This window comes from Crinia signifera, chromosome 3, assembly GCF_055691185.1.
Source record: "Crinia signifera chromosome 3, ASM5569118v1, whole genome shotgun sequence".
In the NCBI taxonomy this organism is placed as follows: Eukaryota; Metazoa; Chordata; class Amphibia; order Anura; family Myobatrachidae; genus Crinia; species Crinia signifera.
Genome location: NC_139219.1, coordinates 252,786,924 through 252,805,178, shown reverse-complemented (window position 1 = coordinate 252,805,178; position 18,255 = coordinate 252,786,924). Strand labels below are relative to the sequence as shown.

Here is an 18,255-nt window from a genome sequence, read left to right as displayed (position 1 = left end):
ACGGACCAATCACGGCCTTTGGGGGCGGGCGGGGTGAGGTGGGGTGACACCAGTGTCACCCTTACACCCCGCGGTGATTGGTGCTGTACTTTACAGCACCAATCACCTCCGATCCCGTGTCACCGGCGAACGTTATTCGCCGGTGACACAGGAAAACGCTGTGAATGGCTGTTCACACTGAACAGCCAATCACAGCGATCGCCGACGGGGGGTCGGCATCGCAGCCCCCCCTGGGCATGCACGGACATGTCTGCTGTCAGGGACAGCAGACATGTTGAAACTGTCACCGCGTCTATAGACGCGGTGACAGTTTAAATCCATGACGTACATTTACGCCATGTGTCGGGAAGTGCTTCCCGACCATGACGTAAATGTACGTCAAATGTCGGGAAGGGGTTAAACACAGTGACAGTGGCACCTCCCAACCTTCATATTTAATAGGATCTACCCCATAGTACAACTGCTGCTATGTATGATCAGTATTTCTCTTTCTACAGACTATAGAGAACTTGTTTATCTTGTTCTCTGCAACTGTTTTTGGTTATATTCGAGAATCCCATTGGTTCTTCAGTCAGATTCACCATTGAGTGCAGCCCGACCACAGTACATTTGCGGAACCTTATATTTTCAAGGACACTGGGCAACTTGCAGAATGCCAAAAGATTTATAAGTGCACACTACTTGCTTCCATCCCGTTTTATTGGGTTGGGATCTTTGGGTCTTATCTTTATGGTTGGGATCTTTGGGATGACCTAATGATGGTCGACATACTGGAAGGTCTACATGGGACAAGGTCGACAGGTGTCTAGAAAGACACATGCATTAGACGACATGGGTTAGGTGGACAGTCAAAAGGTCGACATGGGGTTTTTCACTGGTTTTTTTGCCCGAATGTCACCTCAGTCGACATGGACACTGTTTTAAGTGCACCGCGTCCACTCGCCATGCTTCGGGCTTGCTGCGCTTGGCACGCTATTTTATTCTCCCTCCATGCCTTAGTGGATGATAGGGCATGAAATACCACCTGTCGGCACATGTCAGCTGAAAAAACGGTGAAAAACCCTGTGTGGACATGTAGACTGTCGACCTAACCCATGTCGACCTAGACCCCTGTCGACCTTCCAGTTGGTCGACCATCATTAGGTAGACCAACCAACCGTATCCCATTTTATTAGTATGTTGAGAATACATCCTGGCATGACCAAAGTAGACTGACGACTGCTAACTAGGCAGTGTTTCTTACAGATTGGTTACAATGCCAAGGAGAGTCATGTTATTTTTTTAAAAACAGGTAACATTTTTTCTATAAAAGCAACTGTGACAAATAACTTCATTACTAACTAGAGTACCGGGATACAGTGTCATTATGGATTGGCCATTTGTGTAAATGACTTCCTATCACCCCTAAGTAAATGATCTGTGATTGCATACAAAGAAGGAACAATTCACATGACCGGTTTGACTATGCAGACTGTAAGGTGGCCTAAACTTCCCATGGTCAAACCTGGCTACCTCTTGCTGAATTTTCTTCTTCCCTGTGACCTCTTCAGCCCTAAGCCACTCATAACTCCTGGCTTCTCCTCTGGTGCAATGGCTTGTTGGACATTCTTTACATGGAGTTAAAAACTGATTTTTTTAACCTTTATTGTAATTGGTATGTGACCATTTAAGAAATTTTACTTCAAGAAAGTCTGGTGTGCTCTCTACACTCATATATAGCTTTAAAGGTGCAGTGCAAAGTTTGGTTATCATACATCATAATTAACGCTCTAATTAAACTTGTTATTGATACATATATTAAAACACCATTCTTTCCTCTTCCATTCTCGATGCTGGAAGCCTTGAGTGGATTAGTTGTCTTGCAAAACAGTGCCACCTAGTGCTTGGTGTTGATAACTGTCTATCAGCTACATGCAAATAGTTATTTTCTATTTATGACTGTGCAGTACATGATTATTGTTGTTATTATTATTGTTGCTATTCTTATAATTTATAAAGCACCACAAGGGATCGGCAGCGCTCAGTTACAGAGTTTATTTTATATCAAAAGATATAATTATAATAATCAGGGCCGCCAAGAGAAATCCTGGGCCCCGGTACAACAACTTCCTGGGGCCCCCACGGACGGAGCTCCCCACACACTCTGTTGACCCTTGTAAGTTCCACTTACCTAAATGCTCATTGCTATGGGATTCATGCCAGGGGTTAACATGCTTGTTGCCATGGGTTTACATGCTTTGCCTGGAGTTACATGCTCTGCCAGGGGTTAACCTGCTCTTTGACATGGGATTAACCTGCTCTTTGCCATGGGATAAACCTGCTCTGCCCGGGGTTAACATGCTCTGCCCGGGGTTAACATGCTCTGCCCGGGGTTAACATGCTCTGCCCGGGGTTAACATGCTCTGCCCGGGGTTAACATGCTCTGCCCGGGGTTAACATGCTCTGCCCGGGGTTAACATGCTCTGCCAGGGGTTAACATGCTCTGCCAGGGGTTACATGCTCTGCCAGGGATTAGCATGCTCTGCCCGGGGTTAACATGCTCTGCCCGGGGTTAACATGCTCTGCCAGGAGTAAACTCTCAGCAGGCCCTGGAGTCGGAGAGCAGAAGGACCTCTGTGATGCTGCTGCCCCCATGCCAGCCCACGTCCACCCACATCCGCACTCCCAATGCCACAGCTGAAAAGTTCACTACGGCGCACTCAGACCCAGCGCCCTCGCCACCAATTAATACCCGGGCCCCCCTGACAGGCCTGGGCCCGGGTAAACTGTACCTGCTCCCCCCCTCTCGGCACCTCTGAAAATAATGTCCTATTAACGCATAATGGATGTATTTATCCAAGTGTTTACAAAAAATTCCAATCTGTTCTATTATATATTTCTGACAATCTATTGGTGCACAGTGTATTGGTATTGAATATGTTTACATAGCCAGCATTATGTCTGGTGACTTCTACTTCTTCCTAAGAGATGGTGGTCATGCAGAGTATACAGTTAATAGTTGTGTGAAAACTCTAAAGCAGTGGGGCAGTAGGGATGGTGTAATGGATAGCATTACTGCCTCACAGCACTGAGGTCATGGGTTTGATACCTACCATATCTTTAACTGTGTGGAGTTTGTATAGTCTCCCCGTGTTTGTGTGTGTTTATTTCGGGTACCCTGGTTTCCTCCCACAATCCAAAAATATACTGGGAGGTCAATTGGCTTCCAACAAAATTAACCCTAGAATGCCTGTGTGTGTACATGTGGTAGGGAATATAGATTGTAAGCTCCACTGGGGCAGGGACTGATGTGAGTTTTCAACTATACCCTGTAGAGCGCTGCGCAATATGTATTCGCTATATAAGTAACTGTTAATAAATAAATAAGCTGTGGTTCCCAAACTCAGGGGTAGATTTATGAAGCAGTGATAAGGGAGAAGTGATACAGTGCCTGGTAATTTATCACTGGCCAAACAGCTCCAATTTAAACCCAGCCTGTACCTTAACAGTCAGAAGCTGATTGGCCAGTGATAAAGTACAAGGCAGTTTATCACTTCTCCTCCCTTATCACTGCTTCATAAATCTTACCCCTCAGTCCTTAAGGAGCATGAACAGTTCTTGTTTTCAGGTCACCTGTGGATTTTTAAAAAGTGACAGTTAGTGATATACAGAACCCCTGTGGGTAGGCCTGGTAAGCAAGATCTGTTGCTCCTTGAGAAATGAGTTTGGGAACCATTATACTATACCAGCGGTTCTCAAACTGTGGGTCCTGACCCCCAAGTGGGTCCCGACCTTCTCAGTATGGGGTCGCAACTATTCAAAAATCTGTTGAATGGTTTATTTTAGACTCCTCCCATCATTTTATGCCTCCACAATGCTGCCATGCAGGTGCTCTCTGATGACTACACATGTTATGTGATCTTCTGCAGTAACTTTCTGGGGTCCCGTAATTATTTTTATTGTCTGATGAGGTCCCAAAGCTAAATAGTTTGAGGACCCCTGTACTATACAATGTCTGCATACATACATATATTTCTTATAATAAAATGTTTACAATATTTATTTTTGTATTTTATTATTTTGTTCCTTTTCATCTGTTGTGCAAATCATAATATACAAATAATAATACCAATCCAGACCATTAAGATTTATTAATAATACCAAAAGGGTTAACTAAATAGCAGAGAGAGATGGGATATGAGTAAAATTATAGGGGAGGAATGTGTGTCTTTGCTTTATATGTGTGCTTTGTTTTTGTCTGTTTTATTTTGAGCAGAAGTTTTGTTTTTGTTTTTTTGTTTTTTTCAAAAGCATGTCAAGTGTCCTGGTTAGTGCATTAGAAATGTTGGAAGAAATGAAATAATGGCTTTTGAAAAGTAGAAACGATAAACAACAAAAAGAAAAATCATCTTTACACGAGAAATTAAAGCCAAACGGATGCTTTGAATATTTAGCAAATGAGAGCTCTGATTTCAGCACAAGACATCAGCTTTTATTGGAGCGTCTTTTCATTTTCATTTTTCAGCAAGGTCTTTTACAAAATGAACATTGATTTCTGCAGCTTCCTAGCCTTCGCGATCCATTATTTTTGATTTTACTATGAAATATCTATATCCTTTCTACTGACATCTGACAAACATCATATGGAAGTCATTTTATCTCCCAATAATGTATTTGTCAAAAAGTATCAGACATTAATGGATTTCACTTCCTCAGAGTCCACTCCAAGCATGTTAATGTCATCAACATAACTCTTAGCAACATTTAGCCATATAATTATTTATTTTCTTCCTTGTTCCCACCCCTCTGTAATTTCACTCTCCCTGTCACTTCCTATCTGTTTGGCCGGGATGAGCACAGCATACAGATATGGCTAATGGTTAATGATGAATTACATGCATGCAGACAAATTAGACCAAAGAATGGTGCTCAACATTTTGACAAATTGATTTTTACCATTGCAAAAAAAAGAAATGTGCAGACCAGTTCTGATTTATTTTTATTTTATCTGTGCGGATATTATTAAAGGACCAGTTATTGTTTTTATAGGTTATTAAGCAAGCACATACATTTTCTGTAGTGCTGCACAAAGGGAATAGAACAAAGTTACACAGGTTCAGGGTTGCCGACCCTCCCGGAATTTCCGGGAGTCTCCCGAAAATCGGGGCTCCCTCCCGGCCCCCCGGAAGGGTGGGCAACCCTCCCGGATTTAGGGGGGACCCCCGCTGTCCCCCGGATCGCGGCATTAAAATGCCGCAATCCTCGGGTCTCAGAGGAGGGGGCGGAGCTAAAATGGCACAATCGCGTCATTTTAGCCCCGCCCCCTCCACGGAGATCACTGAATTAGCTGGTTTAACAGCATGGGGGTGGGGCTTAGTGATGTCACGCTTAAGCCCCGCCCCCTGAGTGGCTACTAAATCTCTTCTCTCCGGGCTTCTCCCGGAGAGGAGAATAACAAAGTCGGCAACCCTGAGGTAAATATAACATAACTTCACATAAATACACCATTACAGTGTGCAATTAGCAGTGGGAAGGGGGTGTAGGGAAGGGTCATGTGGACAAGAGCTTGCAGTTTAGAAATAATATGCATGGGTACAGTAGGAGAAGGGGGCAGCGAATGGAGGGAGGGTAAGGGGTTGTAGGCAAGAATGAAAAAAATAAGTTTTATGGGCATGTTTGAAGGCTGGAATGCTGGCTTTAGAAGGAATTCTAGGGTTGGGAGTGGCCCATGACCAATCCTGAAAACAAGCGTGGAAAAATGGGATCAGGGAGGAGCTGAGGCTCCAGCCATTGCCAGGGTGAAAATGATGAGGAGGTAGTGTAGGAAAATCAAACTGGTTATGTAGGGAGGAGACGTGAGATGAGAGCATTGTTGATGAAAAAGAGAATCTTGAGTTTGCTTCTATGTGGTCCAGGTAGCCAGTGGAGTGACTGGTAGAACTTTTGCCAATGTGCGACTTTTGGGGTCGACCTAATGACCGTCTAACTAGACGTACTGTTAGCTATATAACACCCGAACCAATAGAGAGTTGAGTGATGTAGCACGATGGAGTGGAGCAGGGTATGGTCAGCAGTATCAAATGCTGCTGTGATATCCATGAAACATGTTTATTTGACATTGGAGAAAAAATGTGTACAAGTGATTGTACCATGGCAGTATAGAAGGCGTTTAACCTGTCGGGCTTACTGATATTCTGTGCTTACTTCGTGTTCAGAGTATTTCTTCAGTATACGTAAGAAATGCTTCTGTGTGTCCCAGTTATCCAGAACAGTTTTTGAATTTATTTTATATTATGTTGAGCTTTGTTTTGTTTTTTGTTTGTTTTATTGTGGAAAATCCCTTGTAAACTACAATTTTCTGCATTAAGTATACTAAGAGTGGGTCAATCTATTTTCAGAGACAAGAACATACATAGCCCCACCTAGCTTAATTTTCCTAGTTTTGGCTTGCAACAGTTGATAGGGACACATCTGAATTCTCATAAAATGCCTAGAAGGTACAATGGCTATCACTTAGGTCGGTGTCCAAATGGGATATGGTTACTAGGTGGACATGCAGGGTGGTCGACATGGGTTAGGTTGACACGGGGCAGGTCGACAGTCAAAAGGTTAACGTGGGGTTTTTCACTTTTTTGTGGCAACTAGGGTGTGTTGGGAGAATAAAATAGTGTGCCGAGCGCAGCGAGCCATGCGAGCGGACGCCGTGCTACGTGGTCGGCTCTGTCAGCATTCGTGACAAAAAAGTGGAACAACCCATGTCGACCTTTTGACTGTTGACCTTTCCCATGTTGACCTAATGACCCTGTCGACCTTCCTGCATGTCGACCTTCAGTAATGTTGACCTTCATGCATGTCGACCTAATGCTTGTGGACCTAGTTGGTGTCTATCCAATGATCTATACCCGTCCGAATAGGTGCAGTAATTGACCACAGCTAATAATTCAGCTGGTGCTATCAGGTTAGCCACAATACACGGCACTTAGGCTTCGGGAGCCTCATGCATCTGATGCATAATCTGCGATATACAGTCGTCGGGGCTCTGATAAAACATGGGATTAGGAATTGATCCCTGGTCCCATGTGTTATTGCACAAGATCATGTGTTTTGGCTGATAAAAAACGGCATATAATTGGATAGCGCAATAATGACCATCGGTCAAAAATCAATGAGCCGTTTTTATCAGCCGAAAAAAGGATTGCACCTAATAGAAAACCGACTTAAAGATCGGTTTTGCCCTATAGGCTACATATTTCCGTCCTTCGGATAGGTCTTCATTAACTAATATTTGGATATGTGCACTTAGGTCCAAAGTAATGTGATAGCGCCATCTCATCTCTTAGGCGCACCTAGTCCTGCAAGCCACAATAAGACACTTGCCAACATACACAAGTGTGGAGGTCTGTGGAGAGGAAGGATGAGGTGCGCAGGGAACGGCTATATCTCATCATGGCCCCACCCCCTTTATATTCTGGATGCCGTGTGCCTGTTCTTCCTGTCACATTTGGACTCACACAGTCTGACATAGCGCTGGGCACTGGTAATCTGGTATTCCTGCCTACCCTCCTGGGGTTGTGGGAGACCTAACATTGATCCAGGAGTTTCTGTTCGGGTAGGCAGCCATACATGATCGATATGGCAGGCATGCGTATTAGGCAAGCCAGGTCCATACCGAATTGTAGCATAAACTACAGTATCGGTTTCTTCTTGCTCTTTTTCTATGAAAAGCTCATATTGAAGCCGGTTTCCTGCATAGAAAGTGCTGTTAAATCCCCTGATAAACCATTTGTTATTGTGGCACTAAGAAATGAATGTTATTGGAATAAATTGTGTCTATAAATCAGACCCTTAATGCAGAATGCTTTTGCCTAGATTTGTAATACACAGCGATTATAAAAAAGAAAAGGGTTGCGAGTTCCATAAACGATGAAAAGAAAACAGTACTTTTTATTGCATTAGCCAGTAGGAACTTTGCGTTAGTAGAGCTGACCTATAAAATGGATACAATAACAACATCTAACTGAGAAGTAAGACAGTCATTGCAGGCTTTCACAATAATGAAGCTTCTTTGTCAGACAGAAATGTATACAGACAAAATTAAACAATGAATAACTTTTAAAATGCTGATAGTTTTCAAATAAAATAAAAATTAGATTATAAAGTAAAAGGAGAGGAAGGACCATCTTAATGTATAGGCACACTTGGCAGGTGTCCAGAGCCTCACAATTCTAGGGCCTCCAAGCAGGGGTGGGTGGTGGTCACACAATCAGATCAGCCAGCAGAATTCTTTATCTGCCTCCCAGCCTGCATTCATACATGGAATATATGTCAGCGTGCTGATTGGTGGTAGAGCCATTCACTGTATGCAGGCATGTGGGGAGACAGCGATAGGCTGCAAGGAGGGGCTTGTTTTTTTTCTTTCTTTTTTCATTGGTTCTAGTTAATGGGTGTGTAGGGGCACAGGTGTATTGATTTGCCCAGGGTCTAAAAGGATGTTAAGACTGCATGGGGGGAGACATCCTTTGGAAAAACAGTCTTTGGGAAAACTCCATCATTGCTGCTAGTTGACCATACAATATATGTCTCCATGTGTCTTACTTTGATTCACTTTAATCCCAAATTCAGTGTTTGTATGTCTTAAATTTACAATTACCCTAAAGTTTTAGCATTTTCTCTGTTCCCAGTCCTGAGATTTGGGCAGAAGTAATTATCCACCGTAGACCTAGAACGGTTCTGCTCTCTCCCATATTGTGTCCTCCATGGAATCATTTTAGGTACAAAATCATTTAAACCACATATGAGGAGGTACAAGTAAAATTTCCCAATATGATATATTCTCATTGGGTTTGGATATGTTTCACCCTTCTTACTGTGCCTATTATGTGTAGGAACGTTTCACTTCTTCTGTGGCACCACAAAGTTCCTCTTCAGATTAATAGTTCTCCAGTAGCTCATAACTGTGGATTGTTCGCAACTAAAATATATATCTGTTTGTACCTGTTATCATAATTGCCTTTCTATAAGGCTCTGCATCTTTTGAACAAGGTTTGGATTTGTTTCATGTCCACTTGTGTCTTTTTTCTTTTTCTTTTGTACAGACAACCACGGCCCCAGTGTGTTATCAATATATTCTTATAAATACATATATTTGTATTGCATTTCATTATGTCATTTGGCTGGAGCGGTTTAGTTTAATGTTGTATGCTCTTCATGTGACCACTATATGTACAATTTTTAAAGACTTGAAACACAATTATCTTCACAACTAATTCTGATAGGACATAAAGTGAGAGGTTTTCTGAAGCAATTAAACTCCATGTCATAATTTTTATTTTCAAGCAGACAAATATAAATATTCTAAGCACCGGCAATGTTGGGGAAGCAGGGGGTGGTGTCCCAGGTTTCTCTATATTGTCACAATCTCTTCGGTAGAGGCCCTTTGACCCACCTGACTGCTATTTTCACCTCTCAGCAACAGTATTTAGGATATAACTCCCACTACAGACAGTATGAGGCAGGAGCTTGTACATATTAGGCCTCCCACTGATATAATTCCTAGTTGTAGAGACAATTTTCATAATTCCTTAGTATTAACCCTATGAGAGATGTGCAAACTATCGGCTAAAATTGGCAGCGTCGCTCACATTTGCTATATAAATTCAAATAAAAAATGATGTGTAAAATAGATAATATTTCCTATATAAGGTAAAAAATAACCAGTCATTATGATAATTAAAATGTTTGCTTGGCAATTTTCACACCAATATCGGCAAAGGGTTAACCGGATGGATAAGGTAAAATGGAATAGTTTTTGTTCCCACAGTTTACAATAAATTCATCAATAGCGATTATAGGAAATAACTAACAAGACTATAATCACCGTAAAAATATATATATTTCTTCCCCTTTTTTTGTAATCTTTATGTGTGGAAAGGTAACTATAAGAACATTTTGCATTGTCAGATATGTACATTCCTCTGGAAGGCAGTGGGTTTGTTAATACACTGATGCCATTTGTTTTCTATTGCAGACCAAGTGTTGCTGGTAGATCAGGTGAAACGGGTGAAGGAAATAGAAGCTATTGAAAGTGACTCTTTTATCCCACAAGTGTTCAGATCCAGCCGGGACACAAAAACCGTACGTTTCACATTATTTGTACAAATTTGAGTTGTCCAATTTAAACCGTCATTTTTCCCTCAACATTACTTATAGCTAAGGACTGGAATAGCTGAAGGTGTGGTGGGGTGTGTACCATAGTCATGCTAGTTGGTATTTGTCACGTTCATTGTGGGAGATCCTAGAAGCTTGGTACCAGGAAGCTGGTGTTCAAATACAATATGAAAGGTGACCTCTTCTTCCATACCTGTCATGTTTCTCCACAGCAGAAGAGATCCAAATCTATCCATGTATATATCTATTATGTGCAATGCTAATCCAGATCCCTCTGTAACCTAACTATTGACGGCACCATTCAACTTCCACACTGTCAAAATGAATGATATATTTATATATGATAGATCAGTGATGGCTAAGCTTGACACTCCAGCTGTTGTGGAACTACACATCCCAGCATGCCCTGCATCGGTTTTAGCATGGCCAAATAGCTAAACTGTAGAAGAGAATGCTGGGATGTGTAGTTGAACATTAGCTGGAGTGTCAAGGTTAGCCATCACCATGATAGATAGATCCTTTTTATTGCAGAGTCATTTTATGCCCATTTGATTTAATGAACATTTTCATAAAAAATACATTTTATATAATTCCTTTATTAAACAATTTACTAGTATTCTTGTAGCCTCTTATACATTTTTGGGTTAAGGTAGTAGCCTACTGAATATATACAACTTTATAGAAAGAAGGATATGGAGATCCAGCTGATAATGCAGAGTGCAGGATAAAAAGTAGCTCGGTTCTTATAGACCGTCTCATGACCGTTAAGTTCTGCGTTGAACCGGTTAAACATATTTATTACACCTTTCTGAAAAGCGCGTAAACGGAACTATATTCTCTGCAACCTATCATCTCCAAAGTAATTGACAAAGGGGTGGAGGACTGAACGCAGGCTTGAAATGAGTTTGTCAATTCTCTCAGCCTGCTGTACAAGACTGCAGAGGGGGGCAGTTTATGAGCACAGCCTTTCTTGCCCAACATACTTCATAGAGAATCATGCACTATGACAGTTCTGAAGGTCACAGCAGAATTTATTTAGCACACACTGCTCGACGAGATCTTTATTCACATTTCTGCCCTGTGAAAATGAGCAGCAACCATTTTAAACTGATTTATGGGGATAATTCATGCTCGACTTGGTTGTATTTCAAGACATTTAATATGTTTTACATGGTGTATATTTTAGTACCACAGCTTAATAATGCTGTTTATTTATTTATTTCAATCTGCTAGAATGTTACGTCTATTTATACCCTGGCGACTCTGATGCATTTTAGAAGTGTTTAGTGAAGTGCCTCATAGAGAAAACAAGGGAAATGGCACCATCTCTGCCACGGATGGCTCCAGAACCGGGCTTCTTGTGCCTTACAGGAAATTTGTGCAGCTCACTAAATACAGACCTACGGTAGGAGGGTTCTCAAGAATAGGGAAACAAATAAAGGAACATGATACTGATAAATAGCTTTAGAAAATTAGAAAAATATCTGTTTTCTGGCATTTACACTTAAAATGTATTAATTCTATTTTTAATCAGAAAACAGATACCAATGGGTTTCTTAGAAAGCTTAAACAGTGGTCCTGAACGGTATGGCACCGAGAGTTGCTCTGCAAAAGCCATGCACTCTGTTGGACTGTAGAACTAATTTGTGCTCCTACCAAATTACCTGCCCATGGTTATTTTTGTAAATGAAAAAGATTATTCTTACATAGTTACATAGTAGTTAAGGCTGAAAAAAGACTTGCGTCCGTCTAGTTCAAGCTTGGTTTATTAGCTCAACCCTTGTTTTTATGTAGTGAATACTCATATTTTATTTTAAAGACAGATTGTTATGTACCCCTGGATGTTTTTAATCAATAAATGTTTGTCCAACCTTATTTTAAAGGTATTTATTTTGTCTGCCGACACCACATCTCCAGGAAGAGAGTTCCATGGTTTGGTTGCCCTGACCGTGAAATTTTTTTTTCCTTCTAAGCCTTAGAATCTAAAAAAAATAGAATCTAAGGGAACAAAATCTTTTCTCTTCTAATCTAAACTCATGCCCACGTGTCCTAGAGTCGATCCTTGTAGTAAAAAGTGCGCTTGACAGTTCCATATATTGGCTCCTAATATATTTGTACATGTTAAGCATGTCCCCCTTAAACGTCTCTTCACTAGCATAAGCAGTCCTCCCCATTTGTTCAATCTGTCCTTGTAGCTTAAATTCTCCATTCCCTTTATTAGCTTTGTTGCTCTTTCCAGTTCTATGATGTTTTATAGTGCGGGGCCCAGAACTGTACTCCATATTGAAGATGTGGCCTAACCAATGCTTTGTACAGTGGCATATTTACTTTTGAGTCCCTAGTTTCCATACCCCTTTTATACATGCTAGTATTCTGTTTACCTTGTTAGTTGCTATATGACATTGAGCCCTGCACCCCAATTTGTTATCTATTTGGACTCCTAGATCCTTTTCAAGTTCTGAATTACCCAATGCCTCCCCGCTTAGGTTATAACTAGCACATTGGTTAAGTCTCCCAAGGTGCATAACCGTGCATTTATCAACATTGAACCTCATTTTCCACTTGTTTGCCCAATCCTCTAGTTTATTAAAATTCTGAAGTGCGGAGACATCCTCAGTTGATCTAATTAACCTGCTCAATTTTGTGTCAGCAAAGATGGAAACTCCAATATCGTTAATAATGTTAAATACAATGGGCCCTAGTACCGACCCTTGTGGCACTCCACTTAGTACTGGTTATAATTTTTCATACTGCGCCATTCACAACCACTCTCGGTTCTCTATTACACAGCCAGTTCCCTACCCATCTACAAATTCTTACCCCTAGTTCCTCCATTTTGTTTATTAACCTCTTGTGCGGCACTGTATCAAAGGCCTTAGCAAAATCTAAGAAGACCACGTCTACAGCATTTCCATATTCAAGATCTTTGCTGACATGCTCATAGAAGCTTAGTAAATTTGTTTGGCATGAACAATTTTTCATAAACCCATGTTGGTTGATACTAATTAAACTATGAGGATTTAGTTACTGGTTGCCATCCCTTAAAAACGTCCCCTGTACATACAATATATGTAAAAGTTCCCCATAATTTCTCTGAACCTATTCTTCCTTCAAATCATATTGCAACGGTAAATATTTGTTAACATATTTCAGTTCTCTTAGGTTTTTTTTTCATCTTTACGTCTATTGAAGATCACTTAATAATTTGTAAACTTGAACTATTTATATACAACTATTTATATACAGGTTGAGTATCCCTTATCTGAAATGCTCGATTTTTGGGGGGGATTTTGGAATATATATATTTTTTCCATACTTACCTGGTCCCCTGGTGGTGCCCCGATGGTCCGCCGACATCCACCTTGTCCCCCGGCATCCATGGCGGCCTTCAGGATCCTCTTCAGTGGCATACCCAGTCCGAGAGGTGCATTGCGCCAGTGTGCACTGGTGACATCATCGGTCGCCTCCACGCACTCGCGCAGTGCACCCCTGGGACCAGAAACGCAGCTGAAGAGGATCCCGGAGGCCGCTGTGGACATCATTTTTGGAATACACAGACAAGGGAGACCCGACCTGTATAAATATCAAATTGCAGACTGGTATACAGTATGTGAAATCAGAATACCTCACAGATCCATGCAGCCAGCCCTTTTGTGCATGTGTTTTATCAGGAATTTTGATTTAATTGGATAATGATTTACTGAGTTTAGTCTGCATAAAAAATAACATATATATATATATATATATTATACTGTATATTATATTATAATGTATATAATTTATCTAGTAACTGTTTTCAGCCAGCAGAGGCCAGTGAGACAAAGCACGAGTCTGCCATATTGGGGACAGCATCCATAGATTTATTTGTGAATGAGAAGGAAGCAGACGTTGGTACGATCCCTACTGCTATCAAATACTTGGATGAAAGCTCCATTGCACACCCAAATGTAAGTTACTTTACCAGTGCTTCAAGGTAAATAGTCTCATAAAGATTTTTACAGCTACCTGATGTTTCTTCAATATCTGACTAATGATTTATATTTAATCATTTTGTTTTATTATGGAAAGGTGACTTCCTTGTTTAAGTTAAATTATAGTTGCTTATAACTGTTTTTCAGTTCTCGCCTGTGATGATGTGACCACTGAGTGGCACTGTTCTGTTACAGATTATAGATCATAATTTTACCTCACTAGTGCTAAAATGCCATCCTATGCTATAGTGCAGAGTTTGCTGGGACGGGTGCTGGAAGACGCTCCGATGGTCGGAATTCCAACAGTTATTGATCGCCCTCCTGTCAGAGGAGCCCTGCAGTTGAGATTCTGATTTCGGACTAATGACTGTCAGAATCCCGACTGTCTGAGGGTTATACCACACCTGCTGGGACATGTAGCTGGGGTTGTTTGCCTACAGTACAGTTATGTGGAGTAGTAGTAATTATTTATACTAGTTTTGTTCTGTCATGTTAAACCAGTAATGGTTTTCATCCAAAAACAAGACATTAAAGAGTTTTGTTTAAGGGTAGTCACTTTGTGCATGGCCAGATCATTCCCTGTGCACCTTTTGTAAACTGAGGAATCTATGTACTAAGACTTGGGGCCAGATGTATCAAGCTTCAAAAAGTGATAAAGTGGGGAGTGATAAACAACCAGCCAATCAGCTCCTACTTGTCATTTTTCAAACCCAGCCTGTAACGTGGCAGGTAGGAGTTGATTGGCTGGTTGTCCATCACTATCCATTTTATCACTTATTAATGCTTGAAACATCTGGCCCATAGCAAGATATACAGTGGATGGAGATAAAGTAGCAGCCAATCAGCTCCTAACTGCCGTGTTACAGCCTGTTTTTTGTTTTATTACATTTTAAGCCAAGCACACACTACACAAGGACAGGGACCCACTTGTCGGTGTTGGCAAATGGTGGCATAGCCCACATTAATGATGTCTTCCATTGTCTATACATGCGTGACAAAGTAGGACATGTTAACGACCCACCGGAGCACTTATTAACCATATTGCTTTAAATATTGCTAGCAGTGTATGGGGCTTAAGCAGCTGGTTGGTTGTGGTTTATCTACCAAAAACTTGATGTCTCTGGGAGAGTGCCCTTAAGCTGCACACCCTAACTACATGTAATGAGAGGTGCTACTATGCTGCTGAGACTTGTAGTGCCACACAAAAATGCAGGTCCACTATTTCATCATTACTAATTATAATTCTAATAACTTTTGCAATGAGTTTCGCCATTAAATAAAGGTTTTGTTTTTCTTTTGCAAAGTCCCTGGCTTACCCACCACGTCCAGGTAACCTCATACCCCAGATAAGCCTCTAACTCCCGGACATTCTAGGAGTTCAGGTCTAGGGCATGGGACACACCCAAACCAGCTCAAACAGACCACCACAAGGCACCATAACTCTTAGTAATGATTAAATAGTGAACTATATTTCTCTCCGAGGCTTAGTACATAGACCTGTTCATTTGTATTACATGTTTCTGGAAAGAATGCAGCACAGCATAAGCACAGGAGATGAATTAACTATACAATGTTATATCTTCTGACTAGAAATTACATTGTAGTCTGTGTGGGCCAATAGGCAACCAGCAGCTTTACAATGAGATGGCAAATTGTGGCAGATACAGCTGGCCAGTCACTCTGCTACTCAGTTGAAGACACTACTGCTTGTATAACCTTAGCTTAGTTTAAAAACTAATATATATATATATATATATATATATATATATATATATCTGCATATATAGTGTTCATTCTAGCATCCGCCATCTTTGAAAACCCATGCAGTTCCTCTTCCCTGCCTGGGGTGTCGCTGTCTGCTGTGGTGTTTCTAGCACAGGTCTGGTTTGCATATCAGTGCTGATATACAGACCACACTGTGCTAGAAGCGCTACAGCAGACAGCGAATGAACACACACACACATATAGATAGATAGATCTACATATATATATATATATATATATATATATCTCTGTAGGAAAGGCAGCTGTATGTCAGAATGACATTGATGCACACATTATCCTTGAGGCTTATATCTATGCATTTCAGCCATATTATCGGGCTGGTTTGACTATTTTTCCAGGTATGAAATATAACATCTGTTCAGTGCTCGCCCGATGCTCAGGTGATAAATATGGCATTTCCTTACAAATTCACTTCAATTGCCATCAATTTACATAATTGTGACATTTTTTATTCCTCCCTCCAACAGCTGTGCATTGAGAAGGCCGAAGCTGAGGAGAAATGGTATAAAAGGCTGACTTCCCTCCGACAGGAGAGACTGATGGGCAGCCCCGTGGCCTGAGCAGCTAGACTTAATCGTCCATTTACAGTTTCTTACTTTTTGTTTTATGCCCATTAAAATGTTTTTATGAAATATGCTAACATGGAGTCTTTACTTACTGTATACATTCCTTATCTACAGGCTGATGTCTTTGCTTTTCAACCACAGATATAAATTAATGGCAGCAGTTTATTTCCGTTGCCCTGAAATCAGTACAATGCTCACTTTATTATACCTCATGTTATATGTAATAAAAGAAAAGTCTGACCAATGATATAAAGACTGACAGGAGCAGAGGAGAGCTAATAATCTGAAATCAAATAAAATAGTCATCTGAGGGTGGAGAACACATTAACTCCCTACCTGGTGTCCTGCCCCAGAAATACTCACCACAGAAGGGGCAACCTCTGGCTTCTGCAGCAGCCCCTGCTCCCCTGGGGCTGCTGCTTTTGGCACTGGCTTTGTGCTGCCACTCAGGATAGTTAGGGCATTCATGTGTTCAGGTGCCCGATCATGCGAACACCTAGCACTCAGAGTGGCCGCAAACTTCACTGAGAGGTGAGGGGGATGATCAGCGGTTGGGACCAGCGGTGGGTGGGAGCAACGTGGAGGGAGTGCTGAAGATACCGAATGGTGGTGTACCACTGGAGACACCAATGGTGCACACCTCATCAGTGGAATTCCCGGAAATTTTCTGGGAGAGCCCGTTCCTGCAGCGTAGCTCAGCCCGGAAGATTTCTGGACATACCAACAAAGTGGTTAAAGCCCCATGCACACTAAACTTTTAAAAAACATCGCTCATTTTCCCTCTTCTGAGTGATAGTGTTTCACATATCGCTTAGTGTGCATGCCAGATATCGACATGCATGTGTGCTTCCGCAGATCCTTACGTGTGTGCACTGAATATCATTTGCCCAGGAGTCCACTGGAAAAAAACTCCCGATGCTGCTCATAGAGCATATCAGCTAGGAGCTTAACTCTTGAGGCACATTTTTCTAGGTGTATCAATGGTGACTTATCTGCTTCATTTATTCAATATCGTATCTAAAGCTTGTGATGAATGTACCCAGTAGCGCACACACGGGTGGGGTGTGAGTACCCACCCCCTGTCAGTGCTGGCCGGCAGACACCATCTGCAGCTCCGATCAAAGGACAACTTGGCTGACCCGGCCGGGCACAGAGTCTCTAAAGAGCTGCCGTCAGTGTTATTGCTTAGTGCAGTTCTGCCGGGTGCCACTAGATGCCCCCATCTTCATTTGTGCCCATCTGCCAAAGTCAGCCATGATGATCACAAGCTGAATGCTGATGGCTGCAGCTCAGAGGCAGATGCAGTCAGCGTGGGGGAGAGACCTCCTGCTGCTGGCCATATACACACACAGATTTATCTGTCCAATCTGTCTGATGGGAACAAAAACCTGAAAATATATGGGAGCAAATGACAATCAAAAATTTGCTCCCTGTTTTCCAGCATTTGGGAGCAAATTTTTTTACTGTAATTTTTCGCCAATATACAGTATTTCCAGGTCTTTGTTCCCACCAGATAGATTGAACAGATAAATATGTGTGTATGGCCAGCTCCCTGTGAGAATCCCGAAGAAGGGGCAGTATCTGGGATTCTACAAGAGGAAGTATGTTTTGGTGTCTGTCTATGTGTCTTTCTCTCTATGTAAGGAGTTTAGTATATCTCTTTCTCTCTCTCTCTCTCTCTCTCTCTCTCTGGCGAGCGTAGCGAGCCACCGTGCCCGCAAGGGGCTTTGTTGCGCTCGCCATGCTGTCTGAGTCTGGCCAGTCGGGATTCCGATGTCGAGCTAATG

General features: G+C 41.7%; 1 protein-coding gene across 2 annotated transcripts in view; it reads left to right on the top strand.

Annotated features, from left to right (window-relative positions):
* The window catches only part of RSRC1 (arginine and serine rich coiled-coil 1), a 347,837-nt gene extending 331,295 nt beyond the window's left edge, over positions 1-16,542 (top strand). For both annotated transcript variants that reach the window (XM_083177870.1, XM_083177871.1), the window contains exons 8-10: positions 10,007-10,113; positions 13,947-14,093; positions 16,370-16,542. In XM_083177870.1, the coding sequence (XP_083033996.1) occupies positions 10,007-10,113; positions 13,947-14,093; positions 16,370-16,462 (347 nt within the window). In that variant the 3' untranslated portion in view covers positions 16,463-16,542. The remainder of the gene's footprint in view (positions 1-10,006; positions 10,114-13,946; positions 14,094-16,369) is intronic.
* The last annotated feature ends 1,713 nt before the right edge of the window (positions 16,543-18,255 follow it).